Consider the following 23,635-nt stretch of genomic DNA (forward strand, 5'->3'; position numbering starts at 1 on the left):
GCATATTTACTGTAGTACTCCTAATGACCTGCAGGGGGTAGTATTGTATGAATATGAATGGTTGTTGTTATGACAGACAGACTACATCCCTGATTACATGAGTATCAAATCTGTTTATAAAATTGGAATATGAATACCAGATTTGATGCTCATTGTAACAGGGGTATATTTTGGCATTGGGTGATATGATTTAGCATTAGCTTTAACCCTTTGGGTATAGCTACACTGTAGCAGCAGCACAGCCCAGTAGGCACAATACATTAAAACAGTGCCTTTCAATTATTTTCTGTCACGCCCCCCCAGGAAGAAGAAAATATTCCGTGACTATAAATAGTATAATTTGTCTGTAATAATTGTTATAACTATACCTCAGACAGTTCAGTTACAGTTTATTTTGAACATGCATACGATACACTGTAATGCATCACATATTTTCAGTTGTTTCATTACAGCACGTCCGAAAAGGAGTAGGAAGAAGCAGATCTTATTTAATCCCAACCCTTTTCTTATTATAGCAATTGTATCCCATTTCTTTGTTCTCTTTAAGAGAACAGGGGATAAATAAATAATAAATAATTAACATACCATAGTGGTAGAAAATGGATGGATGGATGGATAATATACCTAGTAAGTAAACAAATATTAAATACATAAATAATCATTATGTCAAAAAAAAGACTCAGTGCAAGTTGTTTTACTCTGTCCTCCATCCATCCATTTTCTACCGCTTATCCCCTTCGGGGTCGCGGCACAGTGGTTGAAAAACACTGATGTAAACAATGTACTGTACATTGCATATGGCGCGCGTTCCTGCGTGCGTGCGCGCGCATGTAAAAGGCAGGGCTGGAATTGTGGGGTTAAATATTCAAAATGGCGGACGGAGGAGCAGCGAGTCAAGATGAGAGTTCAGGAGCAGGTAATGATTACAGCATTTTACATATTCATACTCATATTCAGACCGTGCTCGGTTTTGTGATAAATCAATTACACACATGGACTAAACGTGAAGAGGACGATAACAAGTCCTCGCTCAACGTTCTCGCTGCCGGCCAGTAGTAATTTGACATCGCAGGAAGCGAGCTATTGGCCGTACGACGACAAATTACACGGGGAACATGCCTCCCCCCTTTTGTGTGATTAGACGGCCGCTCCATATTCATACGACTGTCGACAAACACGGTTTAGCATATTTTATTAATAAACACCGAGGCTCGCCTGCTTGTGGTGTGACACATTTTCTATATTTCACCGGCGTTTGTTCGGGTTCGGAGTGACAATGCTAGCCAGCTAGCGTTAGCACGGGTGCTAGCGCTATGCTTTGTGTTGACGGCTTTTTTGAAGGAGCTTTTGCATATTCATTTTAGCTGGCCGCGCATACGCCTGCACGCCGCGTCCCCTCTGTGTCATCCGCCGAAACAACCCTTCGATGTGGACCGGGTCGTTCGTGTCGACCACCTGCTTATTTTTGGCGTGCGATGGAATAGCACCAGCCTTTTGTGCTCGGCGCAGTGGAGCCACGGTAGCCCGTTGTGTTATTCATGCGGGCCTGGCCGAGCTGGAGTGCGGCATTCAGCAGATTTCAGCCGGCGGTGACGAGACGGAGCTCGGCCACAAGCCGACGGAGCGCTGGTTGTAACTCGGCTGTGCGCTGAGAGCACCCTCGTCCTTTAGTAGAACCGCTACGGAGGCAAATTAAACACGGTTCTTGTTGACTGAAGTTGTCTGGTGCACTTTTTGAGAGTGTGTGTGATTGCACTTCTTCGCATACCTTTCCCAGGTTGGCAAACCCCCCACAAGTGTTTTGGCGGCACTTTTTACGCCCACACACACACACACACACACACACAGGTACAAAGAGTACCTGTACCCTCCTCCTTCCCCCCGCCCCCATTCCCCACCCCGGGGCACTAAGGAGGGGCAGTGAGGCCCACTTCCGGAAAGCTACAATAATAATAATAGGCAGTCAGGGCATTCTTAACTGTTAGTGATGGGAATGAGCTGCTTCTTGTGGCTCGACGCACTAAAAAAAAAAGTCATCACATTTTTACCTGTTTTCATACATTTGGGTTAAGTTCATGGGAGGGTTCTGCATGAAAAGTGTTCCTTTGTAATTGCACTTTGGTAGCTACGATTTGTTGAAGTTTTCAATTAATTATTTTTTGTCTTAAATCAGGGGTCGGGAACCTTTTTGGCTGAGAGAGCAATGAAAGCCAAATATTTTAAAATGTATTTCCGTGAGAGCCATATCATATTTTTTAACACTGAATACAACTAAATGCGGGCAGCACGGTGGAAGAGGGGTTAGTGCATCTGCCTCACAATATGAAGGTACGAGGTTCGATCCTGCGCTCGGGATCTTTCTGTGTGGAGTTTGCATGTTCTCCCCATGACTGCGTGCGTTCCCTCCGGGTACTCCAGCTTCCTCCCGCCCCCCAAAGACATGCACCTGGGGATAGGTTGATTGGCAACACTAAATTGGCCCTAGTGTGAGAGTGTGAATGTTGTCTGTCTGTGTTGGCCCTGTGATGAGGTGGCGACTTGTCCAGGGTGTACCCCGCCTACCGCCCTCTTCAGCTGAGATAGGCTCCCCCCGCGACCCCAAAAAGGGACAAGTGGTAGAAAATGGTTGGATGGACAACTAAATGCGTGCATTTTTTAAATAAGACCAACATTTTTAGAGTATAATAAGTCTCTAATTATTTTTAATAACATTGTTATTTCTTGATCAGGTGCGGTACAAAACGGATGGATGGATTAAAATGCATGAGAATGTTTTATATTTTGAACGTTATTTTTAACAACGTGATTACCAGCAGAATTATTCATTACTTATCGTGTTAAGCAATGTCAGCTAAGATTTATCTGAGAGCCAGATGAAGTCATCAAAAGAGCCACATCTGGCTCTAGAGCCATAGGTTCCTTACCCCTGTCTTAAATTATCCTATATTTTGGAAAATGAACTATAGAACTATCCATCCATCCATCCATTTTCTACCGCTTATTCCCTTCGGGGTCGCTGGAGCCTATCTCAGCTACAATCGGGCGGAAGGCGGGGTACACCCTGGACAAGTCGCCACCTCATCGCAGAGCCAACACAGATAAACAGACAACATTCACACTCACATTCACACACTAGGGCCAATTTAGTGTTGCCAATCAACCTATCCCCAGGTGCATGTCTTTGGAGGTGGGAGGAAGCCGAAGTACCGTATTTTCCGCACCATAAGGCGCCCTGGGTTATAAGCCGCGCCTTCAATGAACGGCATATTTCAAAACTTTGTCCACCTATAAGACGTCCCGTGTTATAAGCCGCATCTAACTGCGCTAAAGGAATGTCAAAAAAAACTGTCAGATAGGTCAGTCAAACTTTAATAATATATTAAAAACCAGCGTGATGTGGGCGCGCACGGAGTCGTATATCAACATGGACGGAGCTGCGTGAAAAAAGCCACCCAGCCTCTTCGCGTAAACTTACCTTAACCACTCGCTCATCTTTTCTTCATCCATCCCTTCGAGTTAGCTTTTATGATGACGCCGGCTGGAAAGGTCTCTTTTGGCAAGGTCTTCCTTTTGAATATCACCATGGGTGGAAGTTTCTGGCCATTAGCATGGCAAGCTAGAACCACAGTGAAGGATGACTTCTCATTCCCTGTGGTGCGAATATTCACCGTACGTGCTCCCGTTGTATCCACAGTGCGGTTCACAGGAATATCAAAAGTCAGTGGAACCTCGTCCATGTTGATAATGTTCTCTGGCCGGATCTTTTTTTCAGCTATCTTGTTTTTACAATATGCACGGAAAGTAGCCAGCTTTTCTTGAAAGTCTTTAGGCAGTTGCTGTGAAATACCGGTAGTAGTCCGTGTGCGGATGGAGAGATTGCGTCTTTTCATGAACCGGATCCCTGTCGCTTAGTAGGAGCCATTTTGTGGTCTTTACAGATGTAAACACACAAAGGAAATGAAACGTACGGTAATATCCGCACGCTTCTTCTTCTTCTACGCGGGCGGGTGGTTGCTTGCGTAGAAGAAGAAGCACTTCCTCTTCTACGGGGAAAAAAGATGGCGGCTGTTTACCGTAGTTGCGAGACCGAAACTTTATGAAAATGAATCTTAATATTAATCCATATATAAAGCGCACCGGGTTATAAGGCGCACTGTCAGCTTTTGAGAAAATTTGTGGTTTTTAGGTGCGCCTTATAGTGCGGAAAATACGGTACCCGGAGGGAACCCACGCAGTCACGGGGAGAACATGCAAACTCCACACAGAAAGATCCCGAGCCCGGGATTGAACCCCAAACTACTCAGGACCTTCGTATTGTGAGGCAGATGCACTAACCCCTCTTCCACCGTGCTGCCCAACTATATAACTAGTTTCATTATAATTATTTTACTAAATAATACATTGCCAGAATCGTGTTGAATCGAATTGTCACCCCAGGAATGGTGTGGTGCCCAATAAGATGTCTTCTTCTGAAACAGTGACAAAGTGCCACGCGTTAGACGCCATGTTTGTTTGCATTGAGCGCAGGGGAAGTTTACAGAACCCTCACCCACCCACGCTTATTGTAGTGTTTTTTCCCCCCCCCAAATCAAAGCCATCCATCCTTTTTCTACCGCTTGTCCCGTTCGGGGTCCCGGGGGTTGCTGGAGCCTATTCCAGCTGCATTCGGGCGGAAGGTGGTGTACACCCTGGACAAGTCGCCACCTCATCACAGGGCCAACACAGATAGACAGACAACATTCACACTCACGATCACACACTCGGGCCAATTTAGTGTTGCCAATCAACCTATCCCCAGGTGCATGTTTTTGGAGGTGGGAGGAAAGCTTTTTATTTTATTTGATCAGAGACACCTGGGGATAGGTTGATTGGCAACACTAAATTGGCCCGAGTGTGTGATCGTGAGTGTGAATGTTGTCTGTCTATCTGTGTTGGCCCTGCGATGAGGTAGCGACTTGTCCAGGGTGTACACCGCCTTCCGCCCGAATGCAGCTGGAAGAGGCTCCAGCGCCCCCGCGACCCCAAAAGGAACAAGTGATAGAAAATGGATGGATGGATGGAACTATAAAACATCATAGTTCCCTTTTATTTTGTGTCATGAATGCATGATATAAAAAAAAAACAACCCCAAATGGATTAGTTTATTATGTTAATAAATATGTTAAATCAGCCCCAGTTAATGAATCTGAGTGTGAATGTTGTCTATCTGTGTTGGCCCTGTGATGAGGTGGCGACTTGTCCAGGGTGTACACCGCTTTCCGCCCGTGTGCAGCTGGGATAGGCTCCAGCAACCCCCCGCGACCCCGTAAGGGACAAGCGGTAAAAAATGGATGGATGGATTTTGGTTTTTGTTAGTAATTCATTTAAAAATACCTGAGACAGAATCATATAAAAAACAAAACATTTTTCTCTTAAAGGGGTACTGCATTCTTCGGGGGAATTTAGCCTATGTTCACGATCCTTATTATACACAATAAGACATAAGGGTTTTTTTTGCATTCTAATTTGTAATAAATAAATGATAAAATGAGTAGGAAGAAACTGAGTTTATTTAATCCCACTCGATGGAGAGTTGTGTATTTGGTCCAGCTGATGGGGGACATTTTTTCTGGTTTACTTTGGGTAAGCACTCCATTTTTTTGGGCACAGCTGGGCTCAAAGCGGCACATTTACAGCGCCAAGTCACGCCGACCTCAATCTCTCGCCTTATGTGTGCTCCGTTTCAGCCTCTCTTCGCGCTCGCTAAGCTTCTATAACCAGCAGTTATCCTCCGTATATTCAGCTTAAAAAAGATAAGGTTGTCAATCCTATTTGTCCAAAAATAGTCATCTTCGTCGTCTGTTACCCAGTCTGCCATGATTACGACACACTCGCGTTTGTTTCCGGAAGTAGTCACACACGTTTGTTGCTGGAAGTTGGAAGTGCCTTGCTATGGTAACGGGGTTAAAAAAGGGGGGGTTAAGGAAAGAAGTTCTAGTAATGTATAAAAGGACCAATACGATAAATATTTGACATATTACATATAGTTATGAATGTGTCTGGTTTTACAATTTATATATATACTTGCAGAGTATATGTAACAGGTTGGATGGTTTTGGAGTTATTAGAGGGTTTTGTAGGCTACAATGGTGACACCCTCTAGCTGCATCTTTCAAACGTTTTTTTTATCATCTTTAAAATCCTAAAAAAATATGTCTGATTGTGTGTTATTGTCTCTCATAATTGTGAACGATAGGCAAAATTACCCCAAAAACCCATTTTTCATGCATTCTAAATCGTAAATAAACGCCGGCAAAAGCCCACTAAAAATGGAGCCAATGGGAGTTGCTCTATTCGGCCTATAAAACACTCTAAAAAACCTCCAAAAACCTCCATAATTGATTTATATACACACTGTAAGTATATATGTCATGTAGTAACAGGCGCGTTCATAATAACATGTATTTGTGTATTTTGGTAATTTTAAAGATACAGCAGCACATTATTTTCAGAGACTCATCACATTGTTTACTTTTCCTAATCAGTGTAGTGTTTTGAATACGAATCATTAACTGTCTAGATAATTCCCTTAATCATTGCTCTGTGTGTGTATTATAATCTGATATGGTCACAAGTGTGTGGAATGTGAAACTGACCTTGTTTGAAGACTGTTTGTTTTAGCCACTCATCTTCGGGCACAACATCCACACAGCTGTTTACTATTGTTTCATCTTATTAATATTCATATTCTTGTGTACCGGTACTTACCTGTACGTCTGCTCATAAGGTATGCACGATAAATGTCGGACCGATGATTATCGTGCTGATTTGAGGAATTATGACATCATACAGATGAATCCGATAACAAAAAAAAAATAGGCGAGATTACCCATACTGCGCTGTAGGTGGGTTAGGTTGAACAAATCAAGCGCTCCTTTTCTCCTTCCTCATAGGATGTCATACACTTCCACTGGGCTCACTGTAAACAAACAAGGTGTCGATCGTGTGGGACTCCTTCACTGTTTCAGAGGAAACTGTCACTTGCAATTTACCCCAAATGTTTTGCAAACAGTTTGCGAGGAGGAGAAAAACATTGAGGTTCAAACCTTATCAGCTGTATGAAACACCAGCATTTCCACAAGTGTTTTTAAAGCCCAAAGAAGCTCTTCCAGAGTCATCACAAAGAAAGTTGTGCACAAACGACAGTTAAATCTAAATTTAAAAAAGGAAACATAGATATGTTATCACTATCGGTTTTGAAAAGCAGGAAGTTATCTGTTTGGTATTTGCTTGAAAAAGAAAACGTAGTCCATCACTCCTGCCATTTAGAGGAGCTTTGACTTGCATTTTTGCAGTTTTAATGTATCTATGCAGTTTTATTTGTCGAGACTGATTTTATTCTTGCACATTCAGAAGTTCAGAACTCTGCCTGTAAATAAAATGTGTCAAACTTTTATTAATTTCCTCACTTTTCCAGCTTGTCTTTCTCACTCTCTCCTGCTTTTCTATCTGTAAAAGCGCTTGTTGTGTCTGTAACCCCTTCCCTTCCTACTCAGTGTGTACTCTAAGACGCCACACATTATGTATCTGACCAGTCAGATTCGCCTTAAAACCATCTGCGATTGTTCACTTAAAATAGTTGTCTAAAAGAGCTGCTTTGTTCGGGACCTACACATCTCTATAGACTGTTGTCTGTAGCGTTCGTGACTGGGCAAGACACAGCTTGAATACACTGTTTTGTTTTGTACTCCCATGTTAGTTTGCTCAAAGGGGAAAGGTGCTTATTTAACACTGAAGACCACATGCTGCTGTGGTATCAAGTTTCCTCTTCAACTAGAAAGGTTCGAAAACAGAATGGCGTATTATTGTGATTGACTAAGCTGTGCTGCGTTCAGGGAGTGCTAAAAGCGGGGGAAACATGCACGTTGGGTCTTTGCAAGTCAAAGCAGGGTATTGAAAGGTGTGTGTGTGTGTGTGTGTGTGTGTGTGTGTGTGTGTGTGTGTGTGTGTGTGTGTGTGTGTGTGTGTGTGTCTCTCTATCTCTCTCTTCTTGACTGATTTTGATAATTAAATTCAGCTTTATGCATGGTGCCACAACAATATCAATGCTATATACCGTAACATGTAAGACTTGAATTGTTTTTTTAATTACGCCACATATCCGCTAATTACATTTCTTGATGTTTTCTATTTTAACACAAACCCAAGCAACTTATTCAGCTCTTGAATATTCAGGAACAGATCATACATTTGCATCCTCACATTTTTTTCTCCTGCCTCCATTTAATCAGTTATACAGTTCAACCTGATTCCAGCCTTGTAGTTCCATCATGAATATTCATTGATGTAAACACACTTGCTATGAATAATGCATCTGCGGCAGTAATACATTCAGAACATGCCATCCCAAAGCAATGAGAAAAGGATCCAGTCAGACAAGCTTCTTCACCACAGAGGAATGAAATCAGTTGTGTAATTTTTATTTTTTTATTTTTTTTTTAGCTACAAAACAAATGACACTTTGTGTTGTGTGATTAAGTAAAACCTACACAGCCTGTTCAGTGTCTAGTATAACTAGAATACTGGACAGTACTTCTATCCCTTGGTGTTAATTTTGAGTTAATCGTAGGGCCGCTGCAGGAATGTGTTTGTCTGAATCTGCAGTCATTTCAAAGAGCGCACTCAAACTTAGTTTTGTCAATGTATATAAAACCCATCATCCTATCTTTTTGAGTCATTGTATTGTTGGGCTGTCGTCTTTTGAAACCATAACCGTATCAAATAGTGGTGGAGGAAAGAGATGCATCACAATTCGGACGGGGACGATTACAAAATAGATAAGTAAACATCAAAAATCGATTTATTTATTGTAAATAAAGTAATGCAGACAGTTTTAAAATTTAGCTGACAGCAGCGAGCCACCTTACCAACCAGTTTATTTATTATATGGCTTTTATATTCCAGTTTTGCGCACATTTCCATTAATTTAATAAATGTGGGAATTCATTAAACTGTTATTACAAATGCACTGTTTTTTAAAGTTGCAAGTGATAAATGCTTATTTAGTGAAATAAAAAGGCTCCAGCACCCCCCGCAACCCCTAGGGGGACAAGTGGTAGAAAATGGATGGATGGAAAAAAAAAATTAAAACGGCATCAATATACATAAATTAAAGATGCATCAATAATCGATTTTTATTTAGATCATAGCTCCTGAATCTGTAGGTTGATTGGGGTACAAGTTAACCAGTGTGTAATCAAACTTGGCCTGGTAAGTGAGTTTTGTCGCATTTTTTGTGTGCTTCCGTCCTATATTATTTTCCCCGTTTTCACTGCACACCAAATTTCTTCTCCTTTTTTTTTGCTAGTCTAAACGCTCCAAAGAGCTTCAAATCTGATTGATTTTGCATCAGATATGGGCCACATCAGGAGGTAGTCCGAATCTGCTCTTTTCAAATGTGACTTCAGTCCAAACGGAAATGCGACCTAAATGTGACTTGATTGCGACTTTTATGTCATCTTTAGGCGTGCTACATCATTCGTGTGCGTGAGGATAGATGCAACCTGCCAGCGAAAGTGGATATGTCATCAAAACATCTGTTTTTTGGTGAGCAAATTCTTTTTTCGGCGGCCGAATTTTCGGTGAATCACTCATCAATAGTGCGTAAATAATACGCTATATGTAATATGTGAAGATGTATATTATGTACTTTAAATCCGAAGAAATAGCAATTGTTAAAGACCAGAACTGACGTGTACGCTATGGCGTATTTTCTTACATGTGTGTACAGTACATTGCGTAAGTTGTTAACATAAGTGAGTTGAACAATAAAGTTAGTGTAGATCCACACTCAGTGTCTCCTTTACTTAACAGCCATAAAAAGATTAGAACCCCCCAAAATGTATCACATTATACATATCCATTCATACATTGTTACTTTAATTAATTTTCGAGTAAATAACACTTGAAGGTATGGCGACTTTTATTTTGCAAAGTAGTAGTAGCGACTTCCTTGGTCATTTACGGAATCTGGTCAACTTCCTTTGTTTTCACTTTTATCAAATAGATACAGTAGAACAATTTCTAACTTCCCGAGGATGCTATTTATCAGTGGAAAGAGTGTCTGGGAGCCAGGTAGAATGAGCGCTGCTAAGGTAACTAAAACAAAAAATACATTCTTTCTTTCTTTCTTTCTTTAGTTTATTTCGAACATGAACACACTTACAGCATAATACATCACACAATTTCATATCATTTAATTTTACATCATGTCCGAAAAGGAGTAGGAAGAAGCAAAGCTTATTTAATCCTACCCCTTTCCCACTTCAGAGCGTTTACAAATATATAGAATCCTTTACTGACCTTTTCATAGAATAAAATAACTTCTATGAATTAGTATACACAACAGTTTTGTAATATTTAATTAATTAATTCAGTCATTATTAACATACTGAGATGAAGAATATATTTTCAATAAGGTTGGAAGTATTTCTCATAATTCTTCTTCTTTGTACTTTGTAAGCACTATTATTTTGAACAACCTCTTAAACTATTATTATTATTGGGTGGATATCACGGTTTCTCTTCTTACTCCATGTAGTGAATCCACAAAAAGACGCGCAACCACACTAGTGTTATGAGAGTCGCGAATGTGTGTGTGCTCCTTTTAAGAATGGCAGCAGGTTGGGTGAGTGACGTCATTAAGCAAGCGGTAGCATGCAAGTGCAGAACTAGTGGCGACTGGCGAATGTAGAAATGCAGAAATAAGAATAAAGCAATGAAATTGTCACAAATCGGCGGCCTCGTCATTTCAACCCGAAAGCAGAGCTTAGCAGACCCACGGTTAAAGGGAAGGGTGTTACCCCAGACGAAAACATTGGCCCTGGAGGGAATGTCTCCCATGCGCTCATCAACTACAGTCTGGGACTGGGAGCCGAACGGCAGGAAAGGTGTAGTTGATACTGTTACGTGATTGGCTGTTGGCGTGTCCCTCCCATTTCTCAGTGAATACCGTTAAGTAATTGGCTGTTAGCGTGTCCCTCCCATTGCTTAGTGACACTTCCTGTTTCCTGTAGTCCCATAGCGCAAGTGACTTCATGAAACAAATCTTGCTTCATCTTTTCTGTTTTTTTCCGACCAAAAAATATATATTTACATCAACTATTTTATCGAACGCATTTTATATTGATATAGATTAAGTGTCTATTGAGATATCTCTCCTATCTATCTATCTATCTATCAAAGTTTACTTATATAGCCCTAAATCACGAGTGTCTCAAAGGGCTGCACAAGCCACAACGACATCCTCTGCTCAGATCCCACATCAGGGCAAGAAAACACTCAACCCAATGGGATGACAATGAGAAACCTTGGAGGGGACCGCAGATGTGGGGACCCCTCCCCTGAGCGACCGGTGCAAAGGACGTCGAGTGGATCTAGCATAATATTGTGAGAGAAGGTGACGCAGTTCACAGTTGTGTGTTGCATGTTCCACAACAAAACACCACAGGTTGGCGCATGAATCTACACTAAATGACTGTCTCCATGGTAACAGTCTGTATTACTGCAAAAATCTCTACTACTTTTGCACTTATCAATTGCGTTAGCAGTTTCCGTAGATCACAATAATAATGATAGTGCATGCAATATTTAGCACTTATTTTGGATCTCAGTTGATCAGGTCCTTGTTGTATTGTGCGGGTGTATGGTCAAAGTTTGGTCTTTGTGTCATGTTGAATCTCTGTTTGCATTAACTCCTCCCCAGCCTTCCCGTGTAACGGTGCTAATAAGATGGTTATTTAAAATTGTCTGTGCAGGGTAATTGTCCGTTGCGTTGTTCCACTGCAGTCTTTTTTAAGTCATCTTGTACACGTTCAATTGGATGCTGATCCTTGAACTATTGTGCAGAAAAAGGCTAATTGTCAATGTCAACCCATGTTGTGGTTTGGATTAAGAAGAAGTTTGTACGCAGTTCTGTAATGCTGGGTTGCATATGACATCACATCCACTTTGCTTTGTCGCAGTGTAATTCACATGAGGGTCAACAAGCTTGAGCGTAGCGTTAAATCAAGTGAGAAGTGTTACTAAATGAAGAGTTTAAACTGGAAATGCCGCATTGCTATGCTGTTCCAAGCGATTAAATACAGAGATGGGACTTTAATGAAAAGTATTTCCAAACAGAAGTGGTTCATAAAGTCAGGGAAAATGCGTTATGGGAAATGTCTCTGAAAATATAACTTTCATCTTGTGGAATACAGTCGAACCATATGTGTGTCTGGAGCGATAACATTGTCAAAAGTTTGTGTGTACATATGATTTGTTTGAGAAACTTTCTGTCTTGCAATCGAGTTCTGATATATAGGTAGTGTTTGAGAGCAGAACTAAGCACAAAGAAAGGACAAGCGATTGCATTAGTTGGTTTGTGTTTTTAAGTCATGTTGTAGTTGCTATGCCTAACTATAACTACGAAGACCTGATTGTGGACATGAACTAACGTCATGTTAAGTCCTTGTAATGAATAGTGTGATTGTTCGCCCAATCCACTGTTTTCGTTGTCAATTTTCATAGAAGAAATTAAAAGCTTAGTTGTTGTTGTGCAAGAAAGCTAAGGGCTTTATTCAACATGGATGACCACATTATAGCGTCTTTGGGGATATTTGTTAGCATGAAGAAAATATCCTTCGTAGTATTGATAAACTACATGAATAAATCTCTCGTAGGCTCAACAGCATACCGACTCTTTATACCGCTGAATATTGTTTGAAACCAAACATTGCTGAACAACATGGGAATCCAGCTAAACAGTGAGACAAAATACGAACTTCACACCAATAAAACAACTCTATTGTCTTCCACCGATTATTGCTTAACTTGTGGACCCGTCAGGTGTTAAGACATTATGTGACTCCAATTTTTTTTCTTTAAATCCTCATAAGTGTCAATGAAGTGTGGTCGAGGCGAGCAGTAACGTATACTTCGGTGATAATCAATGGTTTAAATCTTTCGAAAATTATTTTTCTTAGTGTATAAATCCACCACATCCCATTTAAATATTTTTTTATTGGTAGGTATTATTATTATTATTATTATTAATAATAATATTATATATATTTGCTTCTACACATTTAAAAATACACCCAAATTTGCACTGATGCAGGTAAATAAACAGGACCCTAATGAAACCCAGAAGTGCCTCTAGGTCACGTGATTGCAACCCAGCAATAGGAACCTTTTATACCTCTTATAAAAGCAAGAGGGTTTTATTTACTCAACTACAGAGAATACCAGGTGCCGATTTAAGATAAGGTGTTTGTTAAAAGCTTTCCTTTTATTTGTACAAATGAATTTTAATCATACTACATAATGTAAAGGTTTTCCTACAAACACAAAAATAAAAAATAGACATCTCATAAAAGTGAGTACACCCCACACATTAGAGCAACCATCTTTATTTAGTCTTGCACACCTTGGGCCCCTCCGCCTTCTACCTGAAGAGCCACGGGTCTGAAGGAGAGGAGATGAGACATAGCTGTAATACTACTTCCTCAGCAAAGCACCTGTCATCTTGGAGGTGTGCTTGGGCTCTTTATGTTGGAAAGCTGCCATGCCTCCTACTCTTTACTGGAGATACACAATATTATAGGCAGCTGATAGTTTTCCACCATTATTTACAATTGTGACATTACATGGATAATTCCGATAATGAAAGAGAAATTGATCAAATGTGCCGATAAGCTTTTATTATTATCATATTTGTGTTTGTTGTTGGACTCTCTGTGGCTCGTGCTGGCGCCTCAACCTCAACCCCTCTCTACGGTATGGTCGCATATCTGGGATGTCATGATACTGTGTGTTGTAAAAGCATCATGGCTCAGCAGTCACCAGTGTGAGCTTTCTTTAAAATGTCAGAAGAAAACATTTCACTTCTAGTTTGCAAAACTTGTTCTGCAGAAATTAAACGGGGAAAGTTAAAAAACGAGCTTCAACGCAATAAAATCTGATAAGTCACCTTAAAATTCACTAATGTGAAGATTTATGAAATCAGTATGAAGCTGCCCTTGCTGCTAAGCCAAAATCTAGCGTTAATAGCGGCGACCGCAGCTAAGGTAAAACCACAGGACTGGTGAGAAAGCATTTGATAAGAGGCTACAGCTTGAAAGAAAATACCTTAGAGCAAAATAACTTGACAAAACAAGTAGTTGTTTATGTTTAACTTTATGATTAATTTGGAGGCACGGGCAACTGTTTATTACCTTTTATGATTTCTTCATGTTCTACAATTGAATGTTGCCTTTCTAAGGGGCAAGCACTTATTGTACTATTTTTATTACTTAATGCTGTAAGGGAAAAATACATATTTTTTTGTCAACAATTATTGCGTTTCGGTGTTGTTGCTAACGGCAATCCAGAACCTCATTGGCTTAGTTCTATTGGCCTCATTTATATATGCAGCGTTGGACAGATAGTTTTTTTCATTGTATGAAATCATAGTCAGAATGTTTGTTGGTTGTTGTCAATCAGTAAAGTAATTGAAAAGTTTAAATCTCAATAAATTCCAAAAATGTTTTGCTCCAAGCAATGATTGTAATTGTTTGTCAGAATTATAGTAGGAAATATATTTGTACTCAAATTATAGTTAAGTAAAGAAATATACTTTGACATTATCCTTATCCCTAAAATGATTTGTATATTTTTTGTTAGAGAGTATACATTTTGGGCAAAATAATGAACTCAATGTTTATTGTTTATAATGAACTTAATGTTTTGTTGGTTATCGATTCCAATTTCCATAACAGTGCATCCCTAGTTTTTACTTCACAGTGGCACCATGCATGTTGGGATTCATGTTCCCCCTCAATGAACCATTGCAGCACCACAGCACTTGTGCAGTACTTAACTAACAAGACGATTAATCTTGCTACTTACTACTTTTTAGCCCATAATGGCTTTTTTTCAATTAATTTTTGGTGAATAGTAAATCGATACTGCTATACAAGCTGCACACAGACTACTCTAAAGCAGATCTAAGTTTACTTTCTTTAGTTTTGTCCCTTGAGGATGTTCTGTATATTGTCATAAAATGGTTACTTTAATGTGAGTAGTGTACTCACTTTTGTGAGATACCGTAAATCTTTAATGATACATAATAAGTACTTAGAGATACTGTATAGTATTGCGGCCTCTGTCACTCACTGAAGGGTAGGTTGGGTTATTTTTCTTCTGGCGGGTCTGTAAGTTGATTAGTGCTGATGTGGAATTAGTTCCTAAGCCCCCTTTTCCCCTTGTGGACTGCCATACAGCCACACATTCCAGCCCAGGCGCTGGGGTCCAATGGACACACATGCAGGCCCCACCTCCACTGCATTACCACTGCCTAAAAGTACATTTCAAGTAGCTCCAAAAGTGAAACACTAATGGAATGTAAAGCTAATCTAAATATGCTAATCCCCACCGCCTCCCTTCAAAAAAAACCTTGATAAACATCGGCAGCAATCTACCCGCCATTGCTGTAGTTGCTGGCTGTGGAATGCTTTAGCCACAGGGGGTCCTGCAAATAATGACAGGCTTGTGTTGTATTAATGTAGAGTTATTGCTTTCCGATTGAGTGAGTACCCCCGTTTTCCTATCACCAATCCTCGTAACAACCATTTCTCTTTCAGCGTTTAAGCCCGAGGGCGGTAAATGCAATGGATGCCCTGAAATAGCCGCCTTTCTGCAGCCGTCTACCTGCTCTTAGTTAATTAATTTGAAGCCCCCCTCAGTAAAAAGGTGCTGCTGCTGAAACGCCCTGATACCCTGTTTTTTCTCCTGCTATCGTCAACCAAAAGACATCCAATTAATATGCTAATAAGCTGATAAATATTTATAGGAGCTTTAAATTATGCAGAAAGCTTTCATTTTATCCCAGTGTGAAATGCGTCACTCGGAGGACTTCAAAGCCGGGCATTGCTAACGAGGCGGCGGAAGATTTGCATACAGCTTTAATCAGCTGAATACTGATTATGCTTCATTATAGAGTGGGAGGAGGGGGGATAGGCCCAGCTGCACTTGTCATTTGTTTCAATGCAGCAAGAAAGAGGGTTAACTTATTTTTTTCCACAAGTAGTGCCACTCTTGTGGGGAGAGAGAGAGAGAGGGAGAGTGGGAGAGCGGCAGTGCTATAAGAAAAGAAGTGAGAGGGAAAGAGGGCTGTTTGCCTAAACCCTGTTAGCTTTGCCTGTGCGTATCCCGGTGTTGTTCAGTGAACCGTGTGGCCGAGCAGAGCCACTGCTGCTATTGAACTCTGCACAGCGGCCAGTGGCGAGGAGAAGGGAAGTGGGAGGAGCAGAGTGCCGGACGCACAGTCAGGGGGGGGGGGTTGTCCGGCAGAGGCATTTTTTTCCCCCTGGCAACCATGCTTGAAACCACAGGTGGAGCTAAGACCGGTGAGTTTTTGTAGTGTCTCAGGTGTCCTGGAACTTTGCTTGATTTTTCCCCACCTGATACTTCACATTTTTTTTGCATAGCACTTATGGTGTTTTGGTCTACTTTGCATTGTCATCGTCATGCAGATTGTAAATGCATTAAAACAACAGTGTTAGTAGAGGATGATTCAACTGTCCCCCGTCTGCCTCTTGCAGATGTAAAAATGGAGCCACAAAGTGGTGACAGGAACACTGGTGAGTGACCTTGATTTTTTTTGTGTGCCTGTTTTGCTCTTTGGTTGACATTCTCAACCCATGCAACAGGTTTCATCGTGGCATTAACATTTGCACACATCTTTAGAAACATTGTCAATTTGTCACACTTTGTTTGGGGGAGAAAAGCATCTTAATTTGCTACTTTGTTGGTTGCTTATACTTGTTTCTGCTGAATGTTATGCCTTACTGCTACTTTTCTGATTTGCTACTTTGTGTGTTGCATGATATTTATAAACCTACTAAACAGTTTGCATGGCTACATGATCAAATAAGGTCACTATGCAATTAGTTTGAATGTTTCTAGCTTGTTGTTAAAAGTTTAAACGGCCCCACATCTTTGAACTGTGCTCACCAGACATGTGCGTTTCTTTCCACAGGAATCCAAATCAATGGATTGGACTTTCAGAGGCTGAACGTGCCGACCACTACTGCAATGACCAACGCTCACGCACAAGCCCTCCTCCAACAGGTAACACGCTGCTGACCTGAGCTTACTCTTGAAAAATGGAATCATCAATGATTCAGAGTGCAGTGGTGCAAGCGGGGATTTTGAGATGAACTTTAAAGGTGTGTGCTGCTAGTCTGCACCCCTGTATGCACACAGAGTTCATTTAAATGAGCCTCGGCTCCTCTGGCGTCGCCTGGCAACAAGGCAGATTAATCAAGCCGGTATGCTAATTAGCTGCTACCCGCCGTTGCCCGGAAACAGATGGCGGGGAATATGCAAATCTATGCAGAATTTTACATGCGCCGCATAACCGCTATTTTAATTAGCAATCGTGGCGGCGCCTCCCTTCCCTCCCTTGTCTCAGAAGGCTGCGGCACTTTTTTTCTTCTTGTTTTTGAAGTGTTCACACTTCCTCTTTGAATTCAAATGCTCTCCCTCACACTCACAAAGTCACTCAGGTGGCTTTTTTCGGTTTCATATTCAGTATTTTCTGTTGATAACATAGATCTGGTAATAATAACAATAATCTGATTTAACTTGATCTCAAATCCCCTCAGATGAAAAGACGTATAAGCGCTCATTAAGTCAACAATGCTCATTTCTGCCTCTCCGCCTCCACTAGTCAAAGTCAGAAGACTCAAGCGCTCTTCCCACATCCGTCCAGCAGAGCGTGTTGCCTCAAACCCAGCTAATGTTGGCCGGGGGACAGCTTGCAGGAGTAAGTGGCCTATTGCCTCATGTTTCCGCCAGTCTGGCAAAAGTGAGGACACAGTTGCCTGCACTGATTCTGTCGCTGCAAGGCCCTCTGCCTCCTTTGCCTGTCTGCCTGTTCATCGTTTATGGTTGTCCAACTGTCTGTGAATGCAACCACATGTTGGCTCAGTGGTGGGTTTTTTTTCCTAACCTGTGCTCTCACATTTATAGCCTAGGCCATTTAGGTTTATAGATTATGAACATTTTTGATTTGAAAGTGACGTAATTTGTTTCACTGCATGGCTCGTCTTCCCATCGGCCCGCCTGGCATCATTAAGCTTTGATACCTTTGTAAAGTTCCGAATGAAAGTGTATGCTGCCATTCATTACGTCAACGCATCCACTTTACTATCACCTGGATGCAAGAGCGTGTCCTACAGAGTGCTTTTAAATTCATAACAGAATCTTGCAGCAACCATTTCTACAGCCCTTTCCAGCAGTATCAACCACTGCAGTCCACTAGATTATTTTCTACCTCGTGAAGATGGACCAGACTGTTATCTATATATTTTACAATTACCTTTTTTCTGTTGCTGTAGTACCCTCATGGATCTCATAATTTAACATTACACAGGTATCAAAGACATCTAGCAAATGCACAAACTCATCCATTGATGTGAATTGTACAGCATTAATTTCTTCTCTCTTGGTATAAACTCTGATGTTTCTCTTCCCCAGCTGACTCTGACCCCAGCACAGCAGCAGCTGTTGCTCCACCAGGCCCAGGCTCAGCTCCTGGCTGCTGCTGTGCAGCATTCAGCCAACCAGCAGAACGGCACCACTGGGGCCAGTATCTCAGCATCCGCAGCCACGCCCATCACCCAGCTACCCCTCTCACAACCCATCCAGATCTCTCCTGTAAGACTCAGGCACTGTCCAGCTGTTTTTTCTATTGAAGTCATGAAAAAAAAAAATCAAAATTAAAGCAGTTTGTAATGTCCGTCTATAATCAAAATTGTCCCAAAAAATCTTTGAGTTTATTCATTGGGACAGCAGAGGCCACTATTTGTGTTGTTATCCCTATTACAATGCAAGTATCTACTTATCCCTTGTTGATGATGTAAATTACAATATTTAAATGTGTCAGTCTGTTTCTAGTACAAATACTACTTGTCTTTCAGCAGCTGCAGCAGCAGAATTTAAGTCTGCCCCAGTTTGTTCTAGTGCAGCCCGGCCACCCGATCGGCACGCCGCTGCAGCCGGCTCAGTTCATCATCTCGCAGACGCCGCAGCAGAGTAAGCAGAACAACACAGTTTAGACAACATGCAGGGGGGGGGGCAGTTTCACTGAGAATATTGCACTGTAAGAGAAGCTGCTTTTTATCACCTGCCCCCGTGTAGGCATATTGCAAGCCCAGAGTCTTCTAACTCAACTACCTCAGAGCCAAGCCAACCCACTGACGACTCACACAAGTATATCCCTTGCGACACAGGTTGGTGCTGCGTTCTCAATGTGCCGTAATTCCTACTTGGCACCCTGTCAAATCTAATTGGTGTTTTTGTAACTTGCAGCCTGCGACTCCAACCCGCACCACAGCGACCACGCCCCTTCAGTCACTTCCCCACAGTCAGACGCCACCCAAACGCTTGGATACGCCCGTTTTGGAGGAGCCGAGTGATCTGGAGGAACTCGAACAGTTTGCAAAGACCTTCAAACAGAGGCGGATCAAATTGGGCTTTACACAGGTGAGAATCTGATCAATTGAACAATGTGGTTCAGTCATTTGGAAGTGCTCAGCATTGGGTCAGGTATTTAGATGTCGCTGCTTGGACTGCAGCTATCGATTATTTCAAAAATCGAGTATTCTTTAAATGAATATGTTCGATAAATCGAGTAATCAAATAAAACGCACTTTCTAGCCTCAAACTGTCTTTCAGGGAAAATAGTTAAAATAAACAAGGATTTTTCAAATGACCTGTATTCTTTCTTCTTATAAAGGCACAAATTGCACTTTTACAACAACAGCATCGCAATATATTACTTTTAAAAAAGATAAGTTAATAAGTAAAAAATGAAAAAAATGCAGTGTAGCCAGATGAGCATGAACAAGGTATGTATAACTAATACAATAAAAAATCTTTGAAGTCTTAAAGAACCAAACTAAACAATAAGACTACTTAATAAATTAATAAAGTATGTTAAGTCACAATGTATTTAACAATTTAACATATACATATTTGAAAAGGTATTTATTGGAAGACGGTTGTTTGATTTTTTTTTTGCATTAACATACAAACTGTAGATTCTAACATGTCCTCAATTGTGTTTGAGTCAAATATTCATTATGCAAGTCACTCATATAAGGTAGCGTTTGCAGCCAAAATAGACCTTTACCTTGTTTCTGCTGGTTTGCTGCTCTTACACATAAACTAAAGGATGTTTTCTGGTAATGTGCTCTATTATTGATGTAGTGCTGTTGACAAATGCTAGCTCTTTGACAGAGCAAACGTTTCACCACAATGTGAGTCTTTTTAACTTTTAAATGATCGCAAAACTTTTTGACATTTTCTTTCGTTTTCTTTCTCTCATCCACTTTGTTGTTTTTCTGGGCTTTCTTTTTCGGCACTCCACTGGTTTCCCCCCCTACCATATACACACACACAGACGCACACACAATGAAAATGAATCTGATAACTGTGCCTCGATAAATCGCCATGTACCTGCGTTGTTACGGGCTGCAAGAACGGTCACTCTATGCATCAGTTTGAGCAGATGCGGGCGTTTGTACTACATGCACCACATAAATGCTAATAATGATGGTAAAACTTAATAACCTATTACATTAAAATGATCAAAAAATGTTGATAAAATTATGGAACCACTGGTGTTAGCTAGCTCAAATGCTAACTTGAAAACAAGAGACATTAACGTCTTTTCCCATTAAGAAATTTCATACCCCATTATAAACTTGGATAAACACATTACTGTCTAAACTACTGAGCTACAGTATTCACATTGGACATAAAGGCTGTGCTCTCTTTGCACAAAGTGATCGATATATACTCCAGTGTTGAGTTGAAACCGGCGGAGGTGCTGCAGAAAACCCAAAGCGAAACAAAGTGATCACCCAATTTGCATTTATTAAAAAAAACATTCTGAAACATTTATAAATTAAAATGGAAGTAGATAAACCTATATAAACACACAATTAAAAATAATATGGCTCTTATGAAGTCATAACAATATTTAATGTTTATTCTGAAAGTAAAAATGTCAATCGTTATAATTAAGTTTTTAGCCATTTTATTTATTTTGGGTTGTGTATATTTAAGGGTACACCACCCCTTCCTTAACAAAGACGGAACCTATTTTATTGCTTTTGGTTGTGATTTTTATTCAAATGCAAAATTTTGCAAACAGACTGTGTACCGGTATATATTTTTTTTAATTTTCATTATTTTGTTTTATTTAACTTGATATTGAGATATATTCAAATTACAATGTTAAAAAATACGAGAAATACAAGTTTATTTACGTTATTATTATTATTATTATTATGTATGACTATTACATTAATGGTTAACTTGGTCTGAAAAAATTGTTGACAATAATATCATTTTAACTGCAATAGTTTGTAGGTCAACATATCGCCAAGCAAAATTTGTTATCGGCCCGGGCCTACTTTAAAGGGCGTACTTATACTAAGCTGATGATACCTAAAGGCCGATATTTGACTAATTGTTTAGTTTGACTAATGTCAGTGTATAGATCAGAGCCCAGTCAATGCACATACATATTTACGCATGCGACGTCGCAGAATCAGAAAATGACTAATGCGACCAATCCATGCTGATTCTTAATGAAAGTTGACACATTTCATACTAGAAACAAAATGCAAAACCTAAAATGATCCTAAAGTCAAACCCAAAGCACGCTTGCTCAACCATGACTACATTTGTGTGTGCAATATAGACGTGTCTTTTAGCTGAGATAGGCTCCAGCGCCCCCCGCGACCCCAAAGGGAATAAGCGGTAGGAAATGGATGGATGGATATAGACGTGTCTTTTAATTTCTTAGTCACACTGGCCACATTGCACAAAATAATCAGCATGGTTTGAAATAAGATTGAAAACAATCCAAAACAGCTGAATAAAAGCAATGGGAGAAGTAGATGGCAGCATGAGAGGGATGAGGAATTGCACCGGAGCCTAGATGTGTACGAATGGCCTTGTGCGAGTACAAAAGGGCTATTCAACTGGCGGCCGGGGAGCTAAATACAGCCCTGGAATGACACTATACTGGCCTCTGAGTTCAGGTCAAAACTTGGGAGACAAACATTTTTGCAGAAAATTCCTAAAAACACTAGTGCTGGACCATTTTAAACGCATTGGCAGATCCTTTCATTGACATTTTAACCTAGCTAAAAACATTTAAAACACTGTGGTCCAAACTTTTGATTTACATACAGTAACCGAAGCGGTCCTCAAGGCACCCCTTTAAGTCCCCCCCCCCCCACCCCCCATTTGGCCGTCACACATTTTTTACGTAATATGATTTATGTAGCTAATGTGTTGCTGTCGCTTGTTTACTTCAGATGCAGTCAGTAGTCATTTGTTCAACATCTAAAGTTATACTAGTGGTGTTCCTCGAGGTTCCATTTTAGGTCCTCTTTTTCGTCATTTGGGCTATTCAACTGGTGGCCCGTGAGTTTAGTTAAAAAAAACTTGTCAGAAACTCACTTTTGCAGCAGATTCTTAAAAACACTTTGGTGCTGTAAAACAGATGATCTTTGACTCGCTTTGTTTGAAGACGGTCCTCAAACAGCAGATCGGTCCTGTAACTCTAAAAAAATAAACAGAACAAAACCAAATGTCTTCAGTAGAGGATGCTGGTTCTCCTGAATATACAAAGTAAAACTGATAGTAAAGGGTCTGGACCCCGGTCCTTAGCTTTCTGGAAATGTGGCCCCCAAAACAATTTGTTGAATATCCCTGGAGTACATCCTTACGTTCCTCTTTCTTATGTTCCAGGGAGATGTTGGCCTGGCCATGGGTAAGCTGTATGGAAATGACTTCAGCCAAACTACTATCTCCCGCTTCGAGGCCTTGAATCTGAGCTTTAAGAACATGTGCAAACTCAAGCCGTTGCTGGAGAAGTGGCTCAACGATGCAGGTTTGTCCCTGAGCCTCCTTATAATGTTGTTTAACGGTGAAACTTGTCGCAAGCCAGACGTCTTTACCTTCCTCTCCTTCTTTTTCGTCGGTGCTGTTTGTGCAGACAACCTGACTTCTGACCAGGCGCTGTCCAGCCCCCTCGGCTCTTCAAACATAACCATCGAGGGGATCAACCGCAGACGAAAGAAGAGGACCAGTATTGAGACAAACATCCGTGTGGCCTTAGAAAAGAGCTTTCTGGAGGTGAGAAACCAGTTGTATCAGTAACACATTGACCTCACGCTTAGAGTAGATGTGTGCGGTCACGACTGACCTGTGCTGACAAGTACTCTCCGGCGTCTTTGCCCTCTTCTAGCAGAACCAAAAACCTACCTCTGAAGAGATCACCATGATCGCCGACCAGCTCAACATGGAGAAGGAGGTAATTCGGGTCTGGTTCTGCAATCGCCGGCAGAAAGAGAAGAGAATCAACCCGCCGAGCGCTGGCAGCATCGGCGGGGGTGTCACCCCCATCAAAACTATCTTTTCACCCAGTAGCACATTGGTAAGGAAACACACAAACCGACATAAGGGGAACTAATGCAAAGTGCCCCAAAACTGTGACATCATTTCAAATGTTTGAATGACTACATGTCCCATACCTGTCAATATTTGCATTTAA

At 40.9% G+C, this 23,635-nt stretch overlaps 1 protein-coding gene across 10 annotated transcripts in view; it reads left to right on the forward strand.

The window, feature by feature from the left end:
- Positions 1–851: 851 nt before the first annotated feature.
- The window catches only part of pou2f1b (POU class 2 homeobox 1b), a 36,993-nt gene continuing 14,209 nt past the window's right edge, over positions 852–23,635 (forward strand). Inside the window, exons 1-12 of one of the 10 annotated variants that reach the window (XM_061971074.1) lie at positions 885–916; positions 9,504–9,585; positions 16,599–16,637; positions 17,036–17,127; positions 17,729–17,824; positions 18,538–18,717; positions 18,981–19,095; positions 19,201–19,292; positions 19,372–19,545; positions 22,831–22,972; positions 23,078–23,217; positions 23,330–23,518. In XM_061971074.1, the coding sequence (XP_061827058.1) occupies positions 899–916; positions 9,504–9,585; positions 16,599–16,637; positions 17,036–17,127; positions 17,729–17,824; positions 18,538–18,717; positions 18,981–19,095; positions 19,201–19,292; positions 19,372–19,545; positions 22,831–22,972; positions 23,078–23,217; positions 23,330–23,518 (1,359 nt within the window). In that variant the 5' untranslated portion in view covers positions 885–898. Of the gene's footprint in view, positions 917–9,503; positions 9,586–16,117; positions 16,404–16,598; positions 16,638–17,035; positions 17,128–17,728; positions 17,825–18,537; positions 18,718–18,980; positions 19,096–19,200; positions 19,293–19,371; positions 19,546–22,830; positions 22,973–23,067; positions 23,218–23,329; positions 23,519–23,635 lie in introns of those variants that run through there. The other 9 variants (XM_072914483.1, XM_072914484.1, XM_072914485.1 and 6 more) reach the window with 9 other exon arrangements.

The sequence above is a fragment of the Nerophis lumbriciformis genome, linkage group LG13 (assembly GCF_033978685.3).
Source record: "Nerophis lumbriciformis linkage group LG13, RoL_Nlum_v2.1, whole genome shotgun sequence".
In the NCBI taxonomy this organism is placed as follows: Eukaryota; Metazoa; Chordata; class Actinopteri; order Syngnathiformes; family Syngnathidae; genus Nerophis; species Nerophis lumbriciformis.